This window comes from Moschus berezovskii, chromosome 11, assembly GCF_049115385.1.
Source record: "Moschus berezovskii isolate FMDL1 chromosome 11, NW_MosBer_1.0, whole genome shotgun sequence".
In the NCBI taxonomy this organism is placed as follows: domain Eukaryota; kingdom Metazoa; phylum Chordata; class Mammalia; order Artiodactyla; family Moschidae; genus Moschus; species Moschus berezovskii.
Window position 1 is genome coordinate 10433565 of NC_142470.1, and position 19610 is coordinate 10453174.

At 41.0% G+C, this 19610-nt stretch overlaps 1 protein-coding gene and 1 pseudogene across 9 annotated transcripts in view; both read left to right on the forward strand.

Moving 5' to 3' along the window:
• Positions 1–19610, forward strand: part of MAPKAP1 (MAPK associated protein 1) — a 243471-nt gene that overhangs the window by 104608 nt on the left and 119253 nt on the right. For 7 of the 9 annotated variants that reach the window (XM_055400351.2, XM_055400349.2, XM_055400346.2 and 4 more), the window contains one exon: positions 14902–15074. The exons of the other annotated variants lie outside the window; for them this stretch is intronic. In XM_055400351.2, the coding sequence (XP_055256326.1) occupies positions 14902–15074 (173 nt within the window). The remainder of the gene's footprint in view (positions 1–14901; positions 15075–19610) is intronic. 9 annotated transcript variants of the gene reach the window in all.
• On the forward strand, positions 484–6420 carry LOC129539601 (akirin-1 pseudogene; annotated as a pseudogene).

A 19610-nucleotide genomic window follows, 5' to 3' on the forward strand; every position in this document is an offset into this window, starting at 1 on the left:
TGTTAGGTCCATACCATTTCTGTTCTTTCTTGTGCCCATCTTTGCATGAAATATTCCCTTGGAATCTCTAATTTTCTTGAGATCTCTAGTTCTTTTTCTTGCCCCTGTTTATATTTCAACATGTACTTGCAAACTGTTGGATGTACACTTTCTCAACTGGCTCTTTGAAGTTGTACCATTTTCATAGTGAAAAAAAAAAACAACAAAAAACATGTATTTTCTGCTGCAGACAACCATCTTTCTCTGTCACCAGAGCTGTAGACTTTTTGTGTGGCCTTTGCCTGTTGAGAATAACACCTTTCCCAGTTATTTCACATGTGCGTTTTGAGGATGAAAGTGAATTTTGTAATTGGAGAAATATAAAGCTATTTATTTCTATTTTGTCTGATGTTTTTACATTGTTTGCTAGGAGGTGCGTCAGGGACTTGAATTAATTATAATTACTGAAGAGACATACACTGATTGAGCAAATAAAGTAGTAAGCCCATTTATGCCAAGGCCATCTAATTAAATTCTAACTTTGGATAAGCTAGATGTGCATGAAAGATTAATTTTAAGAGGTTCTTATGACTTACTAAATTATGATTCAGTGAAATTTTTGAATTATATCATTAAGGAACATCGAATCTTAAAGTGATAAAGCAGTCATGAACCTACTACCGTATAGAAATTTGTGGGTTTTAAAAAGCTATTCAAAATTAAGAAGATAGTGTGGCCTTTAATTTGTATTTTTCAAAGAATCTTTTACTTAATGGTAAAGCCAGTTTGTTTATTTATTTACTTACTTACTTGGCTGCACTGCACAGCCTGCAAAATCTCAGTTCCCTGACCAGGGATTGAACTGTGCCACCTGAATTGGAAGCTGGACTGCAAGGAAAGTCCAAGTATGTTGACATTTAAATTTTTTGAAACATTTAACCAACTAAAACCCTGCAAGAAATGAATATGATAGGTACACCTGAATTATCGCCTTCATTATTTATACAGTGTTATATTCTCCAAATACTTCACTATCTCTGGAATTAAATTGTCCTTGGGGTACTTGGAGGTTTGTACCAAATTTTCCATATAATTTAGGAGAGTGATAATGGCTCTACTGTAACCTTTTCTAGAGATACATCATCTAGTAATGGAGCCAAGTATACATTCTCCATTGAGTTTTAATTTTAAAAGTTGATATTAAATCTTAAAAAGACTCATTATATTATGATAATTGATAGAGTTTAAAACATGTAACTCTTCTTTATGGTTTTTAAAAAACCTATTTTTACTTTTAAAGCATATTGATTTTATTATATAAATGATTTAAAAATGAAGAGGTCCCTAAACTTACCCTAGGTGATGGGACTTAGTTCATGCAAATTACCTTTCCCTGATAATATCATCATTATAGGACCCATTGTTTGTATAATTAAATGCAAAGTGCTATGTAACATTAATGATCTAAAGAATCCCACAATGGCTATGAAAATTCAAAATGGACACTTTACATCCCATTATGCTTTAAGATGACTGGATTGTGCTTGTGAGAGCACCTCCTGGTACAGGCTGTAACCATCCTGAGGCTGAATGAGGAAAGAATTCTATGACTCTTTTCTCATAAACACTGATCTTTCCCTGTTGTCTCCACTTCTCAACCTGATTTGAAGGGACTTTTTGTTGAAGATCTGCCTGGTTTGAGCAACAGCGTAAGTAACAATATAAGGATTAATTGACATTGTGTGACAATTTGCAGTTCAAAGAGAACTTCAACATGCTTTATTTTTGCTTTGTCCAGTGAGTCTTTTGAGATAGAAGTCTCATCTGTGTTTCATGGCTGAGGAAATTGACTTTCAGAGAGGTTATGGGCTTGCCCAAAGTTAGACCACTCAAGGCTGGCAGGGCCAGGGCCAGGTTAGTTATATAGACTGCAAAGAGGTCCCTAGTGAACATAATCCATGATAGGGAAACCTGGTAGCATCAGGAACTACTTTCTGAATTTAAGACTTTGAGTAAATCGTCATTATTCCAGATGCAGTATGGGTAGACTTTTTTTTTTTCCCCTTCATTCCCCTGTCACCCCTTTCCACAAAAATTTCTCACTGGTGTTCAAACATGAATGATGGCTGGTCTTTCAGTTGATGTCTTTAAAAAAATTATTCAAGGCTGTTACTCAAATTTCACTGATAACAGTTTGAAACAATAGCTCTAGGCTTTTTTTTTTTCCAAAAGTGGAAAAAGGGCTTGGCTTGCGAGCTCCGCTGAGGAGCGGGAGGTTGCGCCTCAGTTACAACAGCATCGGCTTCTGGTCCCTGGTCTTTCAGCGGCATGGCGTGCGGGGCGACATTGAAGCGGCCCATGGAGTTCGAGGCGGCCCTGCTGAGCCCTGGCTCTCCGAAGCGGCGGCGCTGCGCCCCTCTGTCCGGCCCCACTCCCGGCCTCAGGCCCTCGGACGCCGAACCGCCGCCGCTGCTTCAGACGCAGACCCCACCGCCGACTCTGCAGCAGCCCGCCCCGCCCGGCAGCGAGCGGCGCCTTCCAGCTCCGGAGCAGATTTTTCAGAACATAAAACAAGAATATAGTCGTTATCAGAGGTGGAGACATTTAGAAGTTGTTCTTAATCAGAGTGAAGCTTGTACTTCGGAAAGTCAGCCTCACTCCTCAACACTCACAGCACCTAATTCTCCAGATTCCTCCTGGATGAAAAAGGACCAGCCCACCTTTACCCTCCGACAAGTTGGAATATGTGAGCGTCTCTTAAAAGACTAGGAAGATAAAATTCGGGAGGAATATGAGCAAATCCTCAATACTAAACTAATAGAACAGTATGAATCTTTTGTGAAATTCACACATGATCAGATTATGCGATGATATGGGACAAGGCCAACAAGCCATGTGTCCTGAAGCTTTCTTGCATATCCGGGTACCAGGTTTGACCTCAAGAGATGGCTGCTGTACACTTTTTGCAACTGGTTTGATATCACATTTCAGCTCCAACTTTGCATCCTGAGAACACTTAAATGTTTCTGCAGGTCCATTTTATACAACTTGAAAGACCTTAAAACTTCCTGGTTGCCACAAGCATATATTTCTTTTCTGCTCATCAAATAAACAGCTGTGCCCTACTGTGATAGATTTTTCAAACAAAAACACCTAGAGCAGCAGTTTAGCAAAAATATGCCCTCAGTGGCACTCAGCAAGTGGAGTTTCCCCAAGCACAGTTCTGTAAGAAGTGTGTGTGAGAGTGTGTGTATATGTGTGTATGTGTATTTTAAGTTATTATTTGTATTGTGCAAATTTTTTTGATCTTGGGGATTCTAGCCGTGAATTTAATGCACGACAATTATGGTTAAAAACATTTGCTTGGTCTGCAGAAGATCATTAATGTTTTGTGACCATGTAAGTTGTAACAGTGGATTGTTTTATGTGTAGGTATTATTGTTAAATACAGGGATTGTTTCCAGGCACAGAATATGAGTCATAAGTTAGGATGGACATTAGATGTGATTATGATGACATAGCAAAGGTCTGTGGTCCTCGGTCTACAAATGTGTGGTGAGGAATTAGAACAAACTGGAGACAGGCCATTTGACATCTGATTCTGCCTCGCCATGTTAGAGCATTACTTTGACTCCAAGCCTTAAAAACCCACGTGGAGTCTGTGCTCACCTCATTCACACGGGAGCTACCTGGACACTGAACCTCTCAGAAGGAAAAAGTCTCCTCTGGAACAAGAGCATCAGGGTTTGATTGGGAGCATAACAAAGGTGGGTGCGGGCTGGGACAGGCCCCAGAGGCACTGCTGCTTGGGAGGAGCCACTTCACCTTTGTATCAGTTATTAAAATAGAATTTGGATCCTTTGGTCAGGTTCCCCCAAATTCTTTTAAGAGATGTCCGTGTTCAACTGCTTAAGCTTTGTTTTGGCAGCCCCTGCCCAGAGTTGCCCAGAGTTGCTTACAGACTGTCCTTCACCTCATTTCCAAGGCTGAGGAACAGACAGCAGCCTCTGTTTGAGGAGGCGGACGTTAAGTACACGTTTACTTTTACTGTGACTTGTTCAGGACCACATTTTACAGAATGCCTTGTTTCCTTTATTATTGTTTCTGGAAAGGAAAGTTCTATTAAAATTGTTTTCGTTTGAATATAGACTAGTTTTTTTAATTAAGGCTTATTTGGGGGGAAAAAATAAATAAAAACTTGAGTTTAATTCGAACATATGCCAGTACCTTCCAAAGTAAGGTGATATTCGGAGACAGTTGTCCTGATCATATGGCTTAGAAAAATTTCTGGAATATTCACATTCGAAGATTCCTTATTAGTGAATGTCTTTGACTTAAATCTAACCAAAACAACATTATTCTTTGTACATTTTCATTATATAGTGTTAATAAGATTAGTTGCAAACAAAATACTTAAGCTATTTGTTTACCTTGCCTTCTTAAAAAAAAAAGTGGAAAAAGACTGTCAGAGTATCAAAACAAGGAAGATTTATTTTAAACAGAGAAAATCTTTACTTGCGAGCAACAATATCTTTTCTTGTTTTAGGTCCAGGACTGTAATCAAGTCCGACTTTCTGCAACTCCGTGGTCTGTAGCCCACCAGGCTTCTCTGTTTATGGAATTCTCCAGGCAAGAATACTGTTGCCATTCCCTTCTCCAGGGGATCTTCCTAACCCAGGGATTGAACCTGGGTCTCCTGCATTGAAGGCAGATTCTTTACCATCTGAGCCACCAGGGAAGCCACGTATTTATCATAGGTGCTATAGAAAGAAAATTTAAGAAAATTATTAGCGTAAGAAAAAATAATGGAAATAACATTTTCTATGCTGTCTTGTACTCTTTTGAAGGGTTATAGATAGTCTGGCTCATTCCACAGTGTTTAGTAGCTGAGTTATTTTATTGGAGGTTCTCATACATATATATGAAGGGGTGTCTATGGAAATGGACTCTGGTGGCACTAGTGGTAAAACCCACCTGCCAATACCAGAGACATAAGAGATGTGGGTTCGATCCCTGGGTCGGGAAGATCCCCTGGAGGAGGGCATGGCAGCCCACTCCAGTATTCTTGCCTGGAGAATTCCCATGGACAGAGGAGCTTGACGGGCTACAGTCCATAGGGTAGCAAAGAGTTGAACATGACTGAAGTGCCTTAGCACTATGGAAGTGGAGGTGAAGTTTTTCCAGTTTCCTGAGGTCTGGAACTAATATCAGTGGGTAAAGGCTGTAGAGAAAGTGTCCCTCAATGAAAAGAAATGTTTTAGCCATCAAAACTGTTTACCTGAAGACTGCAGAGGGTGGCAGGAACTTCATCAGTGGAAGGTGTTCAGGACAGCTCGTAGGACAACCATTTGGTGAAAATGTTTTAAAGGGGATGACCCTTACATTCTTTGTAGTTTTAAAAGTCTATGAATGGCAGTGAAGGGTTTTTTTTTCTTTTTTTTTTTTAAGACTCTGAATTTAAATCTAGGGGAGAAAAAGACAGCTTAATGAAGAAACAACATTTGCTTTACATGCGTAGTCTGATTGAATCCTTTCAACAATTTCATGAAGAGGTATTTTTAAAATACACTGTTTCTGTGTGGAAATAGTGACCCAGATAGGTTAAATAAAATTGTCCAAGGACACCAACTTACACTTTACTGCAGTGCTTCGCTGCTGCTAAGTCGCTTCAGTCGTGTCCAACTCTGTGCGACCCCAGAGACGGCAGCCCACCAGGCTCCCCCTTCCCTGGGATTCTCCAGGCAAGAACACTGGAGTGGGTTGCCATTTCCTTCTCCAATGCATGAAAGTGAAAAGTGAAAGTGAAGTCGCTCAGTCATGTCCGACTCTTAACGACCCCACAGACTGCAGCCTACCAGGCTCCTCGGTCCATGGGATTTTCCAGGCAAGGGTACTGGAGTGGGGTGCCATTGCCTTCTCCGGCAGTGCCTCACTAGCTCCTATTAATAGAATAAGGATCCTGGAGGTACCCAGATCAGAACTTGACCTTGTTAAAGAAAGAGTGACAGTTGACGTTCTTAATAATAAAAGCTTAATGTAACCAAGGTTGGTGATTCAGAGGAAATTAATGAGATTTTGTCAATTTTATTTTAAACTTGTCAGAAAATACAGTGTCCAGTGGCAAACTGTAGGAATGTTTTTGACAAATTAACTTGACTACAGGTGCCAGATCAGGGAAATGTTAATTTAATAGCCTTTAAGCATTCCAGATTTATTGAGGGTTAAGATAGCACTAGAGAGCCAAGCCCCTGGTCCTGAATGGATTTGTCATAGAATTTTATACAAAATCTATTCAAAAGTTCAGTGCCACTATTTTGAATGTAAAAAAGTGAGTTCTTTCCATGAGCTCATAAAGCCAGTATTTGTTGAGAGCAAAATGCTTCAGTCTGGGGTTTTTGTTTCCTCTTCACATAGACCCCTGTTTCATTTTTCGTAGTTGATTAAACTTGGCTTAGGCCAGAATTGGAGAAGGAAATGGCAACCCACTCCAGTGTTCTTGCCTGGAGAATCCCAGGGACGGGGGAGCCTGGTGGGCTTCCGTCTATGGGGTCACACAGAGTCGGACACGACTGAAGTGACTTAGCAGCAGCAGCAGCAGGCCAGAAATAGGCTCAGTTTTGCTTAAAATCCTTTCTGTGTTCAAATGAAGTCCCTTAACCATCATCAGTGTAATGATAATCTGAGACCCCTCTCCCAAGTCTGATATCATGTTATTAAAGGCTAGGCTGTTGGTAGGGCTTCCCTGGTGACTCAGTCGGTAAAGAATCCACCTGCAATTCAGGAGACCTGGGTTCAATCCCTGGGTTGGAAAGTTCCCCTGGAGGAAGGCATGGCAACCCACTCCAGTATTCCTGCCTGGAAAATCCCCATGGACAGAGGAGCCTGGTGGGCTACAGTCCATGGATTCGCAAAGAGTCCGACATGACTGACTAAGCTCGGCCTGTTGGTAGACCGTAGCATCCTTTGATCCTTTTTGAGGGAGTTAGGGAAGAAGGTACTGGTGGAATGGAACTGCAGCCATTCCTTTTAAGAGACTTGTAACTTTTGAAGGCCACAAATAATCCTTTATCAATTTGTATCATTACATTGTCTGGATACACTGATATATTTATTTCTACATTAAAATTACATGCAGTGATCTTCTTGTGGGTTGTGACTAATGGAATAACATAGCCTGCTTTTTGTCTCTTTAATTCTAGAAGCCAAACTGTCCATCCTTTCTCTGTTCCTTTCTGTTGACAGAGAAATTGAACACTTAGCAACAGTTTTGAGGTCTGATATTCAATTTATTATTGATAAGCCTTATGTTAAGTAGTGGTGCTAACTGAACCTTCTGTCCTTAAGACTTAATTCAGCTAATTCACTTGATATAATGTTTCTTAATTCAAGATGATTTTTAACTGAATGCCACCTGTTGTTCTTCTTGCTTCCTTTATTTTGGAAACTACCAGGTACATGATTTTAAAATTAACTTTATGATAGGCAGCAAAATGTATATTATTTTAATTAATGGGATCAGATGGGGAAAAATATGGAATAGATATAATATTTTAATTCATCATGATGTTCAAATTCTATATATTTCACTTCTATACCTGTTCATATTCCATGTATAGAAGTTATTTTAAATTTTTAAGTCTTTACATTTTATGAGCTAATGATTAATTGGGTGACATACAGTTCATAATACCGGTATTTCATGATTGGCATAAAGACACTTTTTAAAAAGTGAGCTTTTGCAGTATATATCACAGGCCACAAAGCATTCATACTCTTTGTCCTAGTAATTGACACCTTAGCATATGAGTACAAGCGTTTATACAAGAGAATGTTTCTGAGGATAGTATTCGTAATAGTGAAATATTAGGAATAACATCTATTTGATAACAGAGGAACAGGTTGATAGTACCTTTATGAAAGTGAAAATGTTAGTTGCTCAGTCATGTATGACTCTTCACGGCCCCATGGACACTGTAGCCCACCAGGCTCCTCTGTTCATGGAATTCTCCAGGCAAGAATAGTGGAGTGGGTAGCTATTCCCTTCTCCAGGGGATCTTCCTGACCCAGGGATCAAACTTGGGTCTTCTACATTGGAGACAGATTATTTTCTGTTTGGGCCCACCAGTACCTTTGCATGCTATAATATAATGCAGGCGTTTAAAAATCATGTGTTAAAAGAATGTTAACCCTCACTCCATCAATATGTGTAACTATTAATAACTACTATATACCCACCCTTGTTAGGTGCTAGGGATATTTTAGAGAAGAAAGAGGGCTCCTAAAGAATGGCCTCGGAAGTAGAAGAGGTATAGATGGTTTACCTGGGACAGGAGAGGAGTGGGAGGAGTGGCAGGTCCATTCTGAAAGCCAGTCTGAGGACTTCTTTCAGTTTAATGAGCCAGTACCACACCCCTGCTGTACTCTTTGCCCTAGGAGAATATAAAATGGGTGAGACACAGTTTTCTCCTTTATATGATGTACCATTATGTGAGAGACTGGGAAACAAGGTGGTTATGGTAGGTAGAAAAAATGAAACCATAAGGGTACACAAGTCAGATTGCTAGGAGGCAGAGAAGAGGAAATTAATTTGGACTTCCACCTTCTAGGAAAAGGAGGTATTTAAAGGACAGAAGAAGTGCACTTTTTGCTTAATAGCTATGTGTCAGGCATGTTATATACATTTTATTTACTTTTCTAAGTAAGGGAATGGAGGTTCTGAGGAGTACAGTTACCTGCCCAAAGTCTCCGGTCTAGCAGCTAAGAAAGCAGCAGAGCCTGGATTCAAACCTGGATCTGGGTAAACACTAATCTGTGCTCTTAGCCTCTCTTCAATATACTTTAGCAACGATACATTGGGACCAGAGTGTGAAGGGTATTAACTGTCATGCTAAAGAGCTAGAATGCTAACACTGGGCAGAGCCATCATTTATTTCTAGTGTGATAGGCATGGTCAGCAATTAGAGAAAAATCACTTCAGTAGCAATAAGAAAATAAAGATTTGGAGAGAGGAGAGATTTTTCGAGACAGGGACATAAGAGACTGCTGCAGTGGTCTTGCTGAGAAATGAAGCTTGAACGAGGGCAGAAAGATTTGAGAGATATTTCAGAGACATTTGAAAGGAGTTAAGGTTCTTAGCTTGAGTGATGAAGTAGGTGGTGAGAGCCATAAATGAGATCGAATATGAAATGAGAGAAGCTGAAGGAGGAAATGGATCTTGGACATGTTGAGTTTGAGATTTTGGTTGCATTGGCTGGGCTATCAAGTCATGGACAGGCCTTGTGACGTGAACTCTGGAGTCGAGTTGGTCTTCATCAGTTGCATTTGTGTTGAGGAATAGTTTTGCTTCAAGAATACTTTTCTTTTTTTTTCTGACACCTGAACCAGGGGCATTTCCCAATTTGGGGGCTGCTCTGGAGAGAGTTGTTCAACTCCAAATTTATCAGCTCAATGTGAGTTTCTTACTTTTTATTTCTTTAATAAAAATGTCTTAACCTGCCACTGAAAGTGTCTGAGTTATATTTTCAGCTTATTTTTCCAACAGCCTGTCGTAGCACTAGCACACAGTGTGTCCTTGATGAATTTTGCCGGATCCCTTAGCATAGGCTGCATTTTCACAGTCGATCCTCTCCTACTGAAAGCTCGCTCAAGCTCTGTGTAGTAGCTCTGTTTCTCTCCTTTTTGGTCATTTAATTATAAATATTAATGTTGTTTGTAATTATAAAAATAATACCATGCTCAGTTTAGAAAATGCAGAAAAATATAAAGCAGAAAATTAAAATTAAACACTCAAAATCCCATGTTTCAAGGAGAATTCATACTCACTTTGTTGTATATTAGTATAGAAAGTATTGAAATACAGTAAATGTCTTTTCCTTGAGTTAATGGTTCTATTGGATGGAAGGGTAAATGTTTGTTGTTTTTTTTAACCTAGGAGGCTTTTTTGAACTGTCTTTAGGTTGCTTCTGAGCTCTCATAATAGCCTGTACTTTCCTTCTTAAAGCTTTTCTCACATTGTACAGTATAGATCTTCAGCAGACCATGAATTTGATGAAGATCTGCACTGTCTTAACTTTGTCTTCAGAGCCCAATATGGTGTTCCAGTGGGTGTTTGTTGAATGCATGAGAGACTGGGAAGGGTGGAGCTAAACCAGTTTCCCCTGTCTCTGTTGTGACCCTTTCCTTGTGCTCTAATTATGCCTATCTTTCCCCACTTCTGTATTGTGAAACATATAAATTGGCACGCAGTGAAACTGGATGATATGATCTTTGTTTATTGCTAGTTGCTTTTTAATAGTTAGATGTTAGCTCTTTGGAATATTGCTTGCCTTGATGTGTGATGAATACTTTTAATCCTTTGGTCACCTTTCTTTTTTTAAAATAAGTTAATTACTTTCTATTATGTTGATGGATTGTTTTATGTTTTAGATGATTCTCTCTAAATATTGCAACACAGGGACTATTAGATAGAACTAACTGCCACCACGTTGAGTTTTTTTCAGAAGAGGCTCCTTATTAAAAAATACATAATTTCAAGGTTTGTGCAAGGCATTTTTCCCCCGTCATCAGTGCCTCAAGATGGAATTAGAAGATTAAAAAGATAAAGTGCTTTATTCATTTAATAAGTATGTGCCGTATTTATTCTCATAGTTTTCCCCACACTTGCTATTTCACTATGAAATAGAGGGTACCATATAACTATCTGCTTTCATTTCCTAGACAATGATGCCTCCTTGCAGTCAGCTGACAATGGCAGTGATCTCTGGAGTTGCAGTCCTCCCTGGTTCTCCTTGGGCAGCTCCTTAGAGTGCTCCCTGTCTAGGAAGCAGCAGTGTTTTTGGCATGTTTTTGAGAAGGAGCAGGAGACAGTTGTCTTGGAGAGTGGGGATTGATTCTGTTTAGGATAACTGTAGTGAAAGAAGGTGCTGATGTTTAGAGTAGAGGCTTTGGAGTCAGACAAACATGGATTTAAGTCCTGGCTCTTTACTTCGGTTATGGGATCTTGAGCCAACGACTGCAGCCTTATAAGCCTTGGTTTTCTCATTTATATTATGAGGGTAATGGTAGAACCGTACCTCTTATAGTGATTGTGAGAATTAAGTAACTTAGGCAGACATTTAGCAGAGTTTATTTAACACGTAGCTGTAAATAAAGTTAGCTATTATTATAATAATAGATATTATGAATAGGACTCCTACAGCATCCATCTTTGGCCTCATGTGACCTTTAATAGACTTGAGTAATAGAAATGGGTCTGATTGTAAAACTTAGGCCCTTTCTAGATACTGCACTGCATTTCTAAAGCACTTTATAGTTTACAGAGTACATTCACATTTGTCATTTCATTGAATCTTTGTTATCTGAGATACTGTGATTCCTATAGCCCCTCAGTTCCAAGTTCTTCCAAGAAACGAGGAGGAATAAACAAATAAGAAGGGAGAGCAGTGAGAGCAACTAGGGGGTCTGAAAATGAGTTTGAGAGGAGAGTGTAAGAGGGTGTACGGACCCACTCCAGAAAGATTGCAGCTGTCTTCTTTTTAACCTTGTGACTGCCTGACAAGATGACACTTGCTGTTTAGAGACATCTTTGCTAGTCATTGGAGTTATTACTTCCAAGCTAAAAACTATGTGTGTGTGTGCATGTATACATGTGTGCATGCATGCGAGAGAGAGAGAGCTTTATGTAGGAGAATTATCTTTTATATTATTTGTTTCTATAACATAGAGGGAAGACAGTAAAAAAAAAAACAAAAAAAACCCCTGTGTATCTAATATTAGATGCTGGGTTATATGAGAAGTGGAATTTCTCTAAAAATGTTTTCTAAACTGATTTTGTGTATTTCTATACCCTAGTTCTGATATTTTTTTCCCACCTTTAGATCGATACATTCCTGTAGAGGGTGTTAAAGATGGAACCAGTTGATTACTCACGTCCTTCCATCTCCCTCTGCTACCAGAAAGCAGGCCCATAGAAGTAGGACAAGTGGGATGGGTGGAAGAAACTAACATTTATTGAGTTCCCAGCATGTGTCCCAATAGGCATTTGAGTCATCATGCGTTCATTCTGTAGTTCAACAGATTTTTCTTGGAGAGTCTTCTGTGCGCCAGGCACAGTGCTAGCCACTGTGTACCGAGCGGTAACAAAGCAAGCATTATTATGGCTGCCGTCATGGAAGCTCAGAGGCTGGTGGGAAAGGCATACACTGAAGGTGTACATAAAGAAATATGTCATATCACATTGTTAAGCGTTCTGAAGGAAAAGTGTGAGAAGTTAACTGTGGAAGGGTCTTCTTTCTATAGGATTATCAGTGGAGGCTTCTCTGAGGAGGTGTCTTGTGAGCTGAGCCTTGAATAATGATACCAATAGTAGCGATCCTCACAAGAAATCTCTGATAGATAGCGCATCCTGTCGTTATCACCTTATGTATGAGAAAGAGGAAGAGAAGAGGGTTAAGTAACCAGCCCGAGGCCACGTGTTAGAGAATGCAAAAGTCATAAGAAAGAGCCTCCTAGATACATGGGTAACACTCGCAGTGGCCTTAAGAGGGGAAGAAGCAGTCAAGGCACACACATTCAGGACATTCCTAGAAGGCCAGTGTAGCTGAAGTAGGTGGGGTGGGGAAAGAGAGGCAGTAGATGACGTTGGAGGGTTAGGCAAGGGTCAGATCATGCAGTGCTTTGTTACACACTGCGTGGAGTTTGGATTTCATTCAAAGTATCATAGGAGCCACTCAGTGAAGGAGTTTCAACAGGAGTGTAACATAATCAAATTTGATGATGCAGTTTGGTATCCACAGATTCAACACACTGTGGATCGTGTAGTACTATAGTCTGTATCAAGTGAAAAGAAATCACTTACAAGTGGACCCTTGCAGTTCAAGCCCGTATCATTCAGGGGTCCTCTGTATTTTTCATCTATTGGCAGTACATGAGGGAAGGACAGGGGCTGAAGGTCAAGAGGCGTGGTTCATGGGAAGTTGGAGGAGAGAAGCACAAGTGTGCAGTAGTGGTCTCAGGTGGGTTGCAGCTTGGATCAAGAGATACAGTAGGCTTGCTGCACAGCGTTGAGTGTCTGTTTCAGTTTTATCATCATGGGATTTAAAGTAAAATCTATCTGTACGGTTACGTGATTTTTCTCCAGTGTTTAGCTGAGGAATGCAGAGGGTTGGGGTCACACAAGATTGATGCTATGCAGACCATGTCCAGGGGAGTAAGAGAGTATTAAAATTGTATTTGTGAAACTTCCCTGTTAGTCCAGTGACCAAGGCTCCATATTCCCAGTGCAGGAGGCCTGGGTTTGATCCCTGTTCGGGAAACTAGATCCCAAAATGCCACAGCTAAAAGATCCAGCTCATGGCAGCAAAGATCCCACGTGCCACAGTTAAGACCTGGTGCAGCCAAATAAATAAATAAAAATATTTTTTAAAATTATGTCTGCAAAAGAATGATTATAATGGCTATAATGGCTATGTAGTCTGGGGGTGGGGTGTTGGGAAATAAGGGTGACTGACAATTAAGAGGTGGTTCAACAGATTATAGGTTAAAGAATTTGAGGGACTACTTGAATAGATCAGGTAGAGGTATATTAAAATGTATTCAGGTTTCAAAGTTGTGGTCTAGTGGTTAGGATTCAGCACTTTGACTGCCACGGCTCAGGTTCAGTCTCTGGTCAGGGAACTGAGATATCCCACAAGGTACATGGCAAGGCCCAAATTTAAAAACAAACTAATTAATTTAATTAAAAATTTTAAAGTGTATTCAGTGAGTAGGTGTTCTGACTTGAGATATTAGAGTTTTTATAAATCTCCACTGTACCCAGCGCGATTAGTGATTTGAGGAGTGGATGAAAAGGCATTGGGGGTGACGTGGTCTAGGGATTGAGAGCCTTGGGTATTGGACAGATTGTTCTTTTAGAATGATGACAGGAATCGGGGTGGGAAAGACTGACCAAGAACTCAGGCCTTAGTGAGGGAGCAGGATGACCAAAGGCCGGTGGGCAACAGAAACAGGAAAGGAGAGGGAGAGGACGGCGCGATTGGGTGGCTTGCGTCTCAGAGGAACAGGGCGTTTTGTTTTGGTAAGAAAGGGGAGTTCATAGTTTGGAAATAGCAGGACCAAGAATACCTACTCTGCCTGCTGGCCTTCAAGGCTTGGAGGTTAAAAAGACAAGCAAAACAGTCTCTGGACAGTAGAGGAAGTAGTATCCTCATGACTGGCAGGCTTCAATTACGGCAAAGAGGTGGAGGAATGTTTTTTAAAAAGAAGTAATGATTTATGGGGAGTTTGCTGATTCATGCAGGAGTTCAGAGGGGAGTGGAGGGTTTGGGAGGGAGGAGAGAGAGGTGTGGGGGAGGGATTAGGGACATGTAGGTCAGTGTGAGTGTGGCGCTTAGGGCAGTAATAAGACCAGAGACCCTTGAACTTTAGTTCAGATGAGTGAAGGAAAGAGAGGTACTGCATAATGGAGTTAGCCCCCATTGTCTCCGAGAAAGAAAGTGCTTGGTTCCCACACTACTAGATGCTTCCTCAGAGAATGTGGCAGCGTAGCCTAAGGTCTCAGAGAGTGATATAGCAGTTTTCAGGGAGGGCAGCTGATGCCAGGGTCACCCTGAACAAGCGGCAGAGCACGTCTCCTGGCACCATGCATGAGGTCTGCTCGCCACTCTCATTTGCTCATTTTAGTTGAGTGCTCATTTACCCTACTGCTGGCAGAGCTGTATCCACTCGAGAGCAGAAAATTCAAATTAAAAAACAAACTCTTAAAACTATAAACAGCGTTTCCCCTTCAGGACCACCCCAGGCTCATAAGTTGGTCTGTGCCCAGAGACTGAGAACACAGGTCCTGGAGGGCAGTCGTCGCAGCCCAGTGGGGGCTGCGTGACCGGAACCATGTGCTTCGCCCTCACGCATGTGCTCTGTCCACAGGGTCACGTAGGCACAACAGCGACCAAGAAGATCGATGTCTACCTCCCCCTGCACTCGAGCCAGGACAGACTGCTGCCGATGACGGTGGTGACCATGGCCAGCGCCAGGGTGCAGGACCTCATCGGGCTCATCTGCTGGCAGTATACCAGCGAAGGACGGGAGCCGAAGCTCAAGTAATCCCCCCTCTTCCCAGCTGCTCTGCTTCCTGGCTGTCTCCTGGCCACCCGTGCTGCCCTCTGGGCCTGGCCAGTCTTTCTAGGCATTGGCCTGGGAGCCAGATGTCCACACTGATCCAGGTCAGGCTGCTCACCAGATCTTGGGCCTGTGTAAGTCAGGCTTGCTATCTCAGAGAGTCTGCCTGCAAAATAGACCCAAGTTTATGAATCCAGACCCGAGGAAATGCCTTTCCAAACCCTTTTTTGATGCTTGCTGCTTTTATAAAAGGGGCGTGAACGGTAACGGGAGGGAACTCGTGTTTGTCAAGCAGAGATCGTGAGATGGACGTGGCGCCGGATGCTGCATACCTGATTTCTCATTTAATTCTCCCACTTCCTGTGAAGTGAGCATCGCAGTTCTTGTTTAGCCGAGGAGGCGGCTCAGGATCAGAGAGTTGTTCTTTGCTGACGTCTACACCAGTGGGAGATGGCCCAGTCAGAATTTGATTCCCAATCTGTTTAATGCCATGATTTTTACATTGGTTCCTTTGATCTGAATTATAGTTTTCTTTGTTATCAGTCAGTGGTCCAGTTTTTCCCTAGACTCCATTCCTCATTAAACTGTTACATTAAGAATGCAGTGCTTGAAAGCAGAGTCTCTCTGCTTGTGCACCATAATTTGAAGTTTAAAGCGGTTCGCTGCTGTAGTCCTCCCATACTTGAATGTCCTGTCTGACAGGCATCCTCTCCTGGTTTTATGTGCCCTTCCTAGCAGTAGGGCTGAATGTAGTAGATGTCTTCATTTTGGAAATGGATTCTCATGGAGGCTTTTTCTTCTCGCAGTTTGAGTTAGGATGGTCCAGTCTGTCGTGTGTGTGTTTAGGTACATTAAATTTCTACTTTCAATCATTCTTTCAAGTTCTCATTGACAGTGCCTTCCACTTTGCCTGAATAAATTGTGATATAAAGATAATCTTTATTGTTCCTATGGCGCAGTAGGAAGCCTTTCCAACCAAGATATCAGATAGGCTCAGAAAAGGGTTGAGTCTGCAGCTGTACTCCAGTGTCAGCTACGGTGTTGTTCCTTCTCAGCATAAAGTGGAAACGCGCCATTGCTAGTGACTTTATAAGCATTGTCTGAGTTAAGGCTTAGAACATTGCTTGATGTGGGGACTGAAACCGAGAGGGGCAAAGGAGCTTCAGGGTTACACAGTGAGGTGAACTGTGGCATCTATTGTACAGATAAGGAAACTACAGCTCAGAGAGGCTAAACAACTTTTCTATATTACAGTGTAAGTGGTAGAATTGGTATCTAAACCCAAGAATTTCTTTTTTTTTTTTGTTTAATTGAATAAATGATTATTTAAATTCTATAGTACTTTCATGGAACTCTGCTCAGTGTTATGTGGCAGTCTGGAGGGGAGGGGAATTTGAGGGAGAATGGATACATGTGTATATATGGCCGAGTCCCTTCGCTGTTCACCTGAAACCATCACAACATTGTTAACCAGCTATACCCCAATACAAAATAAAAGCTTAAAATAAAAATTAATAAATAAACTCTACAGTGCTGTGCAATTTTAGGAAGTTTCACACACATGATTTCACATAATTCCATAACAACCCTTTCTTTCCCTTCCCCTATGTTGCCCTCCCTTCATTCTCCCCACTGGTAACTACTGTTTCATTCTGTATCTGTAAATCTGCTTCTTTATTGTTTTATTCACTAGTTTGTTGTGTTTTTTAGATTCCACATATAAGTGATAGCATATAGTATTTGTCTTTCTCTGACTTATTTCACTTAGCTTAATGCCCTCCAAGTCCATTTATTTTGCTGCAAATGTCAAATTTTATTATTTTTATGGCTGAGTAGTTTTCCATTGCAATCCACCTGCAATGCAAGAGACTGCCTGCAGTACAGGAGACCCAGGATTGGATTCCTGGGTGGGGAAGATCCCCTAGAGCAGAAAATGGCAACTCACTCCAGTATTCTTGCCTGGAGAATCCCATAGACAGAGGAGCCTAACGGGCTACAGTTCATGGGGTCACAAAGAGTTGGACATGACTGAAGCAACTTAGCACATATGCACACACGCGGTAAGATGACGTTGAGCATCTTTACATATGCTTATTTGACATCTGTCTTATTTTTTGAGCTCTTTGTTCAGGTCTTTTGCATATATTTTAGCCAGGTTCTTTTCTTCTTGTTGAGTTAATTTTAAGAGTTCTTTGTATATTTATCAGATGTGTTTCTTGTAAAGACTTTTCTCCCAATCTGTGGCTCATGTTTTTATTCTCTTAACAGCAATTTTGGCAGAGCTGAAGTTTTTAGTGTTAATGAACTCCAAGTTATCAAATTTTTCATAGATTGTACTTTTGGTTTTGCAGCTAAAAAGTCATCACCAAACCTAAGGTTACCTGCTTTTTCTCCTTTGTTATCTTCTAGAAGTTTCATAGTTTTGTGCTTTACATTTAGCTGTATGATCCATTTAGAGTTAATTTTTGTGACAGGTGTAAGATCTGTATCGTGGATTCTTTTTTTTTTTTTTTTAATCTTAATATCCAATTGAAAAGGCCATCCTTTCTGCACTGAGTTGCCTTTGCTGCTTTGCCAAAGATCAGTTGACTGAATTTGTGTGGGTCTATTTCTGGCCTGTAAGATTTTTTTAAAGCATTCCTTAATTTATATTTCTCTGTCAGATTTGAGTGAAACGCTATCTTTTTAGGAACACCCATTTGTAAAAGAAAAATAAAATTCAGTGAGGTTTCACCTTGTCAAGAACTTGAGATGGGAAATATGAATGTGTTCTTGACACAAAACCATGTTTATTTTACTTCATGCTGCTGCTGCTGCTGCTAAGTCGCTTCAGTCATGTCCGACTCTGTGCGACCCCATGGACGTTAGCCCAACAGGCTCCCCCCATCCCTGGGATTTTCCAGGCAAGAATACAGAAGTGGGTTGCCATTTCCTTCTCCAATGCATGAAAGTGAAAAGTGAAAGTGAAGTCGCTCAGTCATGTCCGACTCTTAGCGACCCCATGGACTATAGCCCACCCAGGCTCCTCGGTCCATGGGATTTTCCAGGCAAGAGTACTGGAGTGGGTTGCCATTGCCTTCTCTGATTTTACTTCATAGGTAATTTTAAAGATTTGTATGAATAATTTTGAACAGTCTTATTTTTTATGCAGGGTTTTTTTTTGTCATATATTATGACTCTGTTGTACACTTGAATGGCCATTCCTTGCCTTATTCTTTTCACTTGTCCCTTAGACATTCAACATATTTCACTGGTCTCTAAATTCTGTTGCCCTTCATTAGGCTATTGACAGATGAACTACTGAAAACTTGAAAGATTTTGCTGTAGTATACACAGCTGGAATAGTGTATTTCGGAGTGTTATCTCAGTGTTCAGTGGGTGAAAGTTTCTGTCTGTGGAGCAGTCCTGTTCAAATGAAATACAGTGCAATTATCTCACACCTGTGAGAATGACTGGCATCAAAAAGACAAGATAACAAGTGTTTGGGAGGCCTTGGAGAAAAGGGAGCCCTTGTGACTGTTGCTTGGGATGTAAATTGGTACAGGCACTATGGAAAACAGTATAGAGAGATTCCTTGGAAAATTAAAAGTAGAACTTCTATATGATCCAGCAATCCCACTTCTTGAATATATATCCATAGGAAATGCAAACAGTATCTCAGAGAGATACCTATGCTGCCAAGTTCATTGCAGTATTATTTACTACAGCCAAGATAAGGAAACAACCTAAGAGTTCGTCTGTGAATGAATGGATAAAGATGATGTGGTGTATATATGCACACAGTAGAATATTATTCAGTCACGAGAAGGAAGGAAATCCTCCTGTTATCAACAATATAGATGGATCTCAAGGACATGATACTAAATGAGATAAGTCAGACAGAGAAAGACAAATACTGTGTGATATCACTTACAGGTGGAATCTAGAAAAGTGAACTTATAGAAACAGAGATTAGAGTGTTGGTTTCCAGGGCCTAGGGGATGAGGAAAATGGGGAGATGTTGGTCAAAGCTTATAAATTTTCAGTTGGAAGTTCTTGGGATCAAAGTACAGTGAAGTTCAGAAGTGTCAGTTCAGTTCAGCCTCTCAGTCCTGTCCAACTCTTCACGACCCCATGGACTGCAGCACCGCCAGGCTTCCCTGTCCATCACCAGCTCCTGGAGCTTGCCCAATCAAACTCACGTCCATCGAGTCAGTGATGCCATCCAGCCATCTCACCCTCTGCCATCCCCTTCTCCTCCTGCCTTCAGTCTTTCCCAGCATCAGTCTTTTCCAGTGAGTCAGCTCTTCACATCAGGTGACCAAAGTATTGGAGCTTCAGCATTAGTCCTCCCAATGAATATTCAGGACTGATTTCCTTTAGGATTGACAGGTTTGATCTCCTTGCAGTCCAAGGGACTCTCAAGAGTCTTCTTCAACACCACAGTTCCAAAGCATCAATTCTTCAGCGCTCAGCTTTCTTCATGGTCCAATTCCACATCCATACATGACCACTGGAAAACACCTAGCTTTGACTAG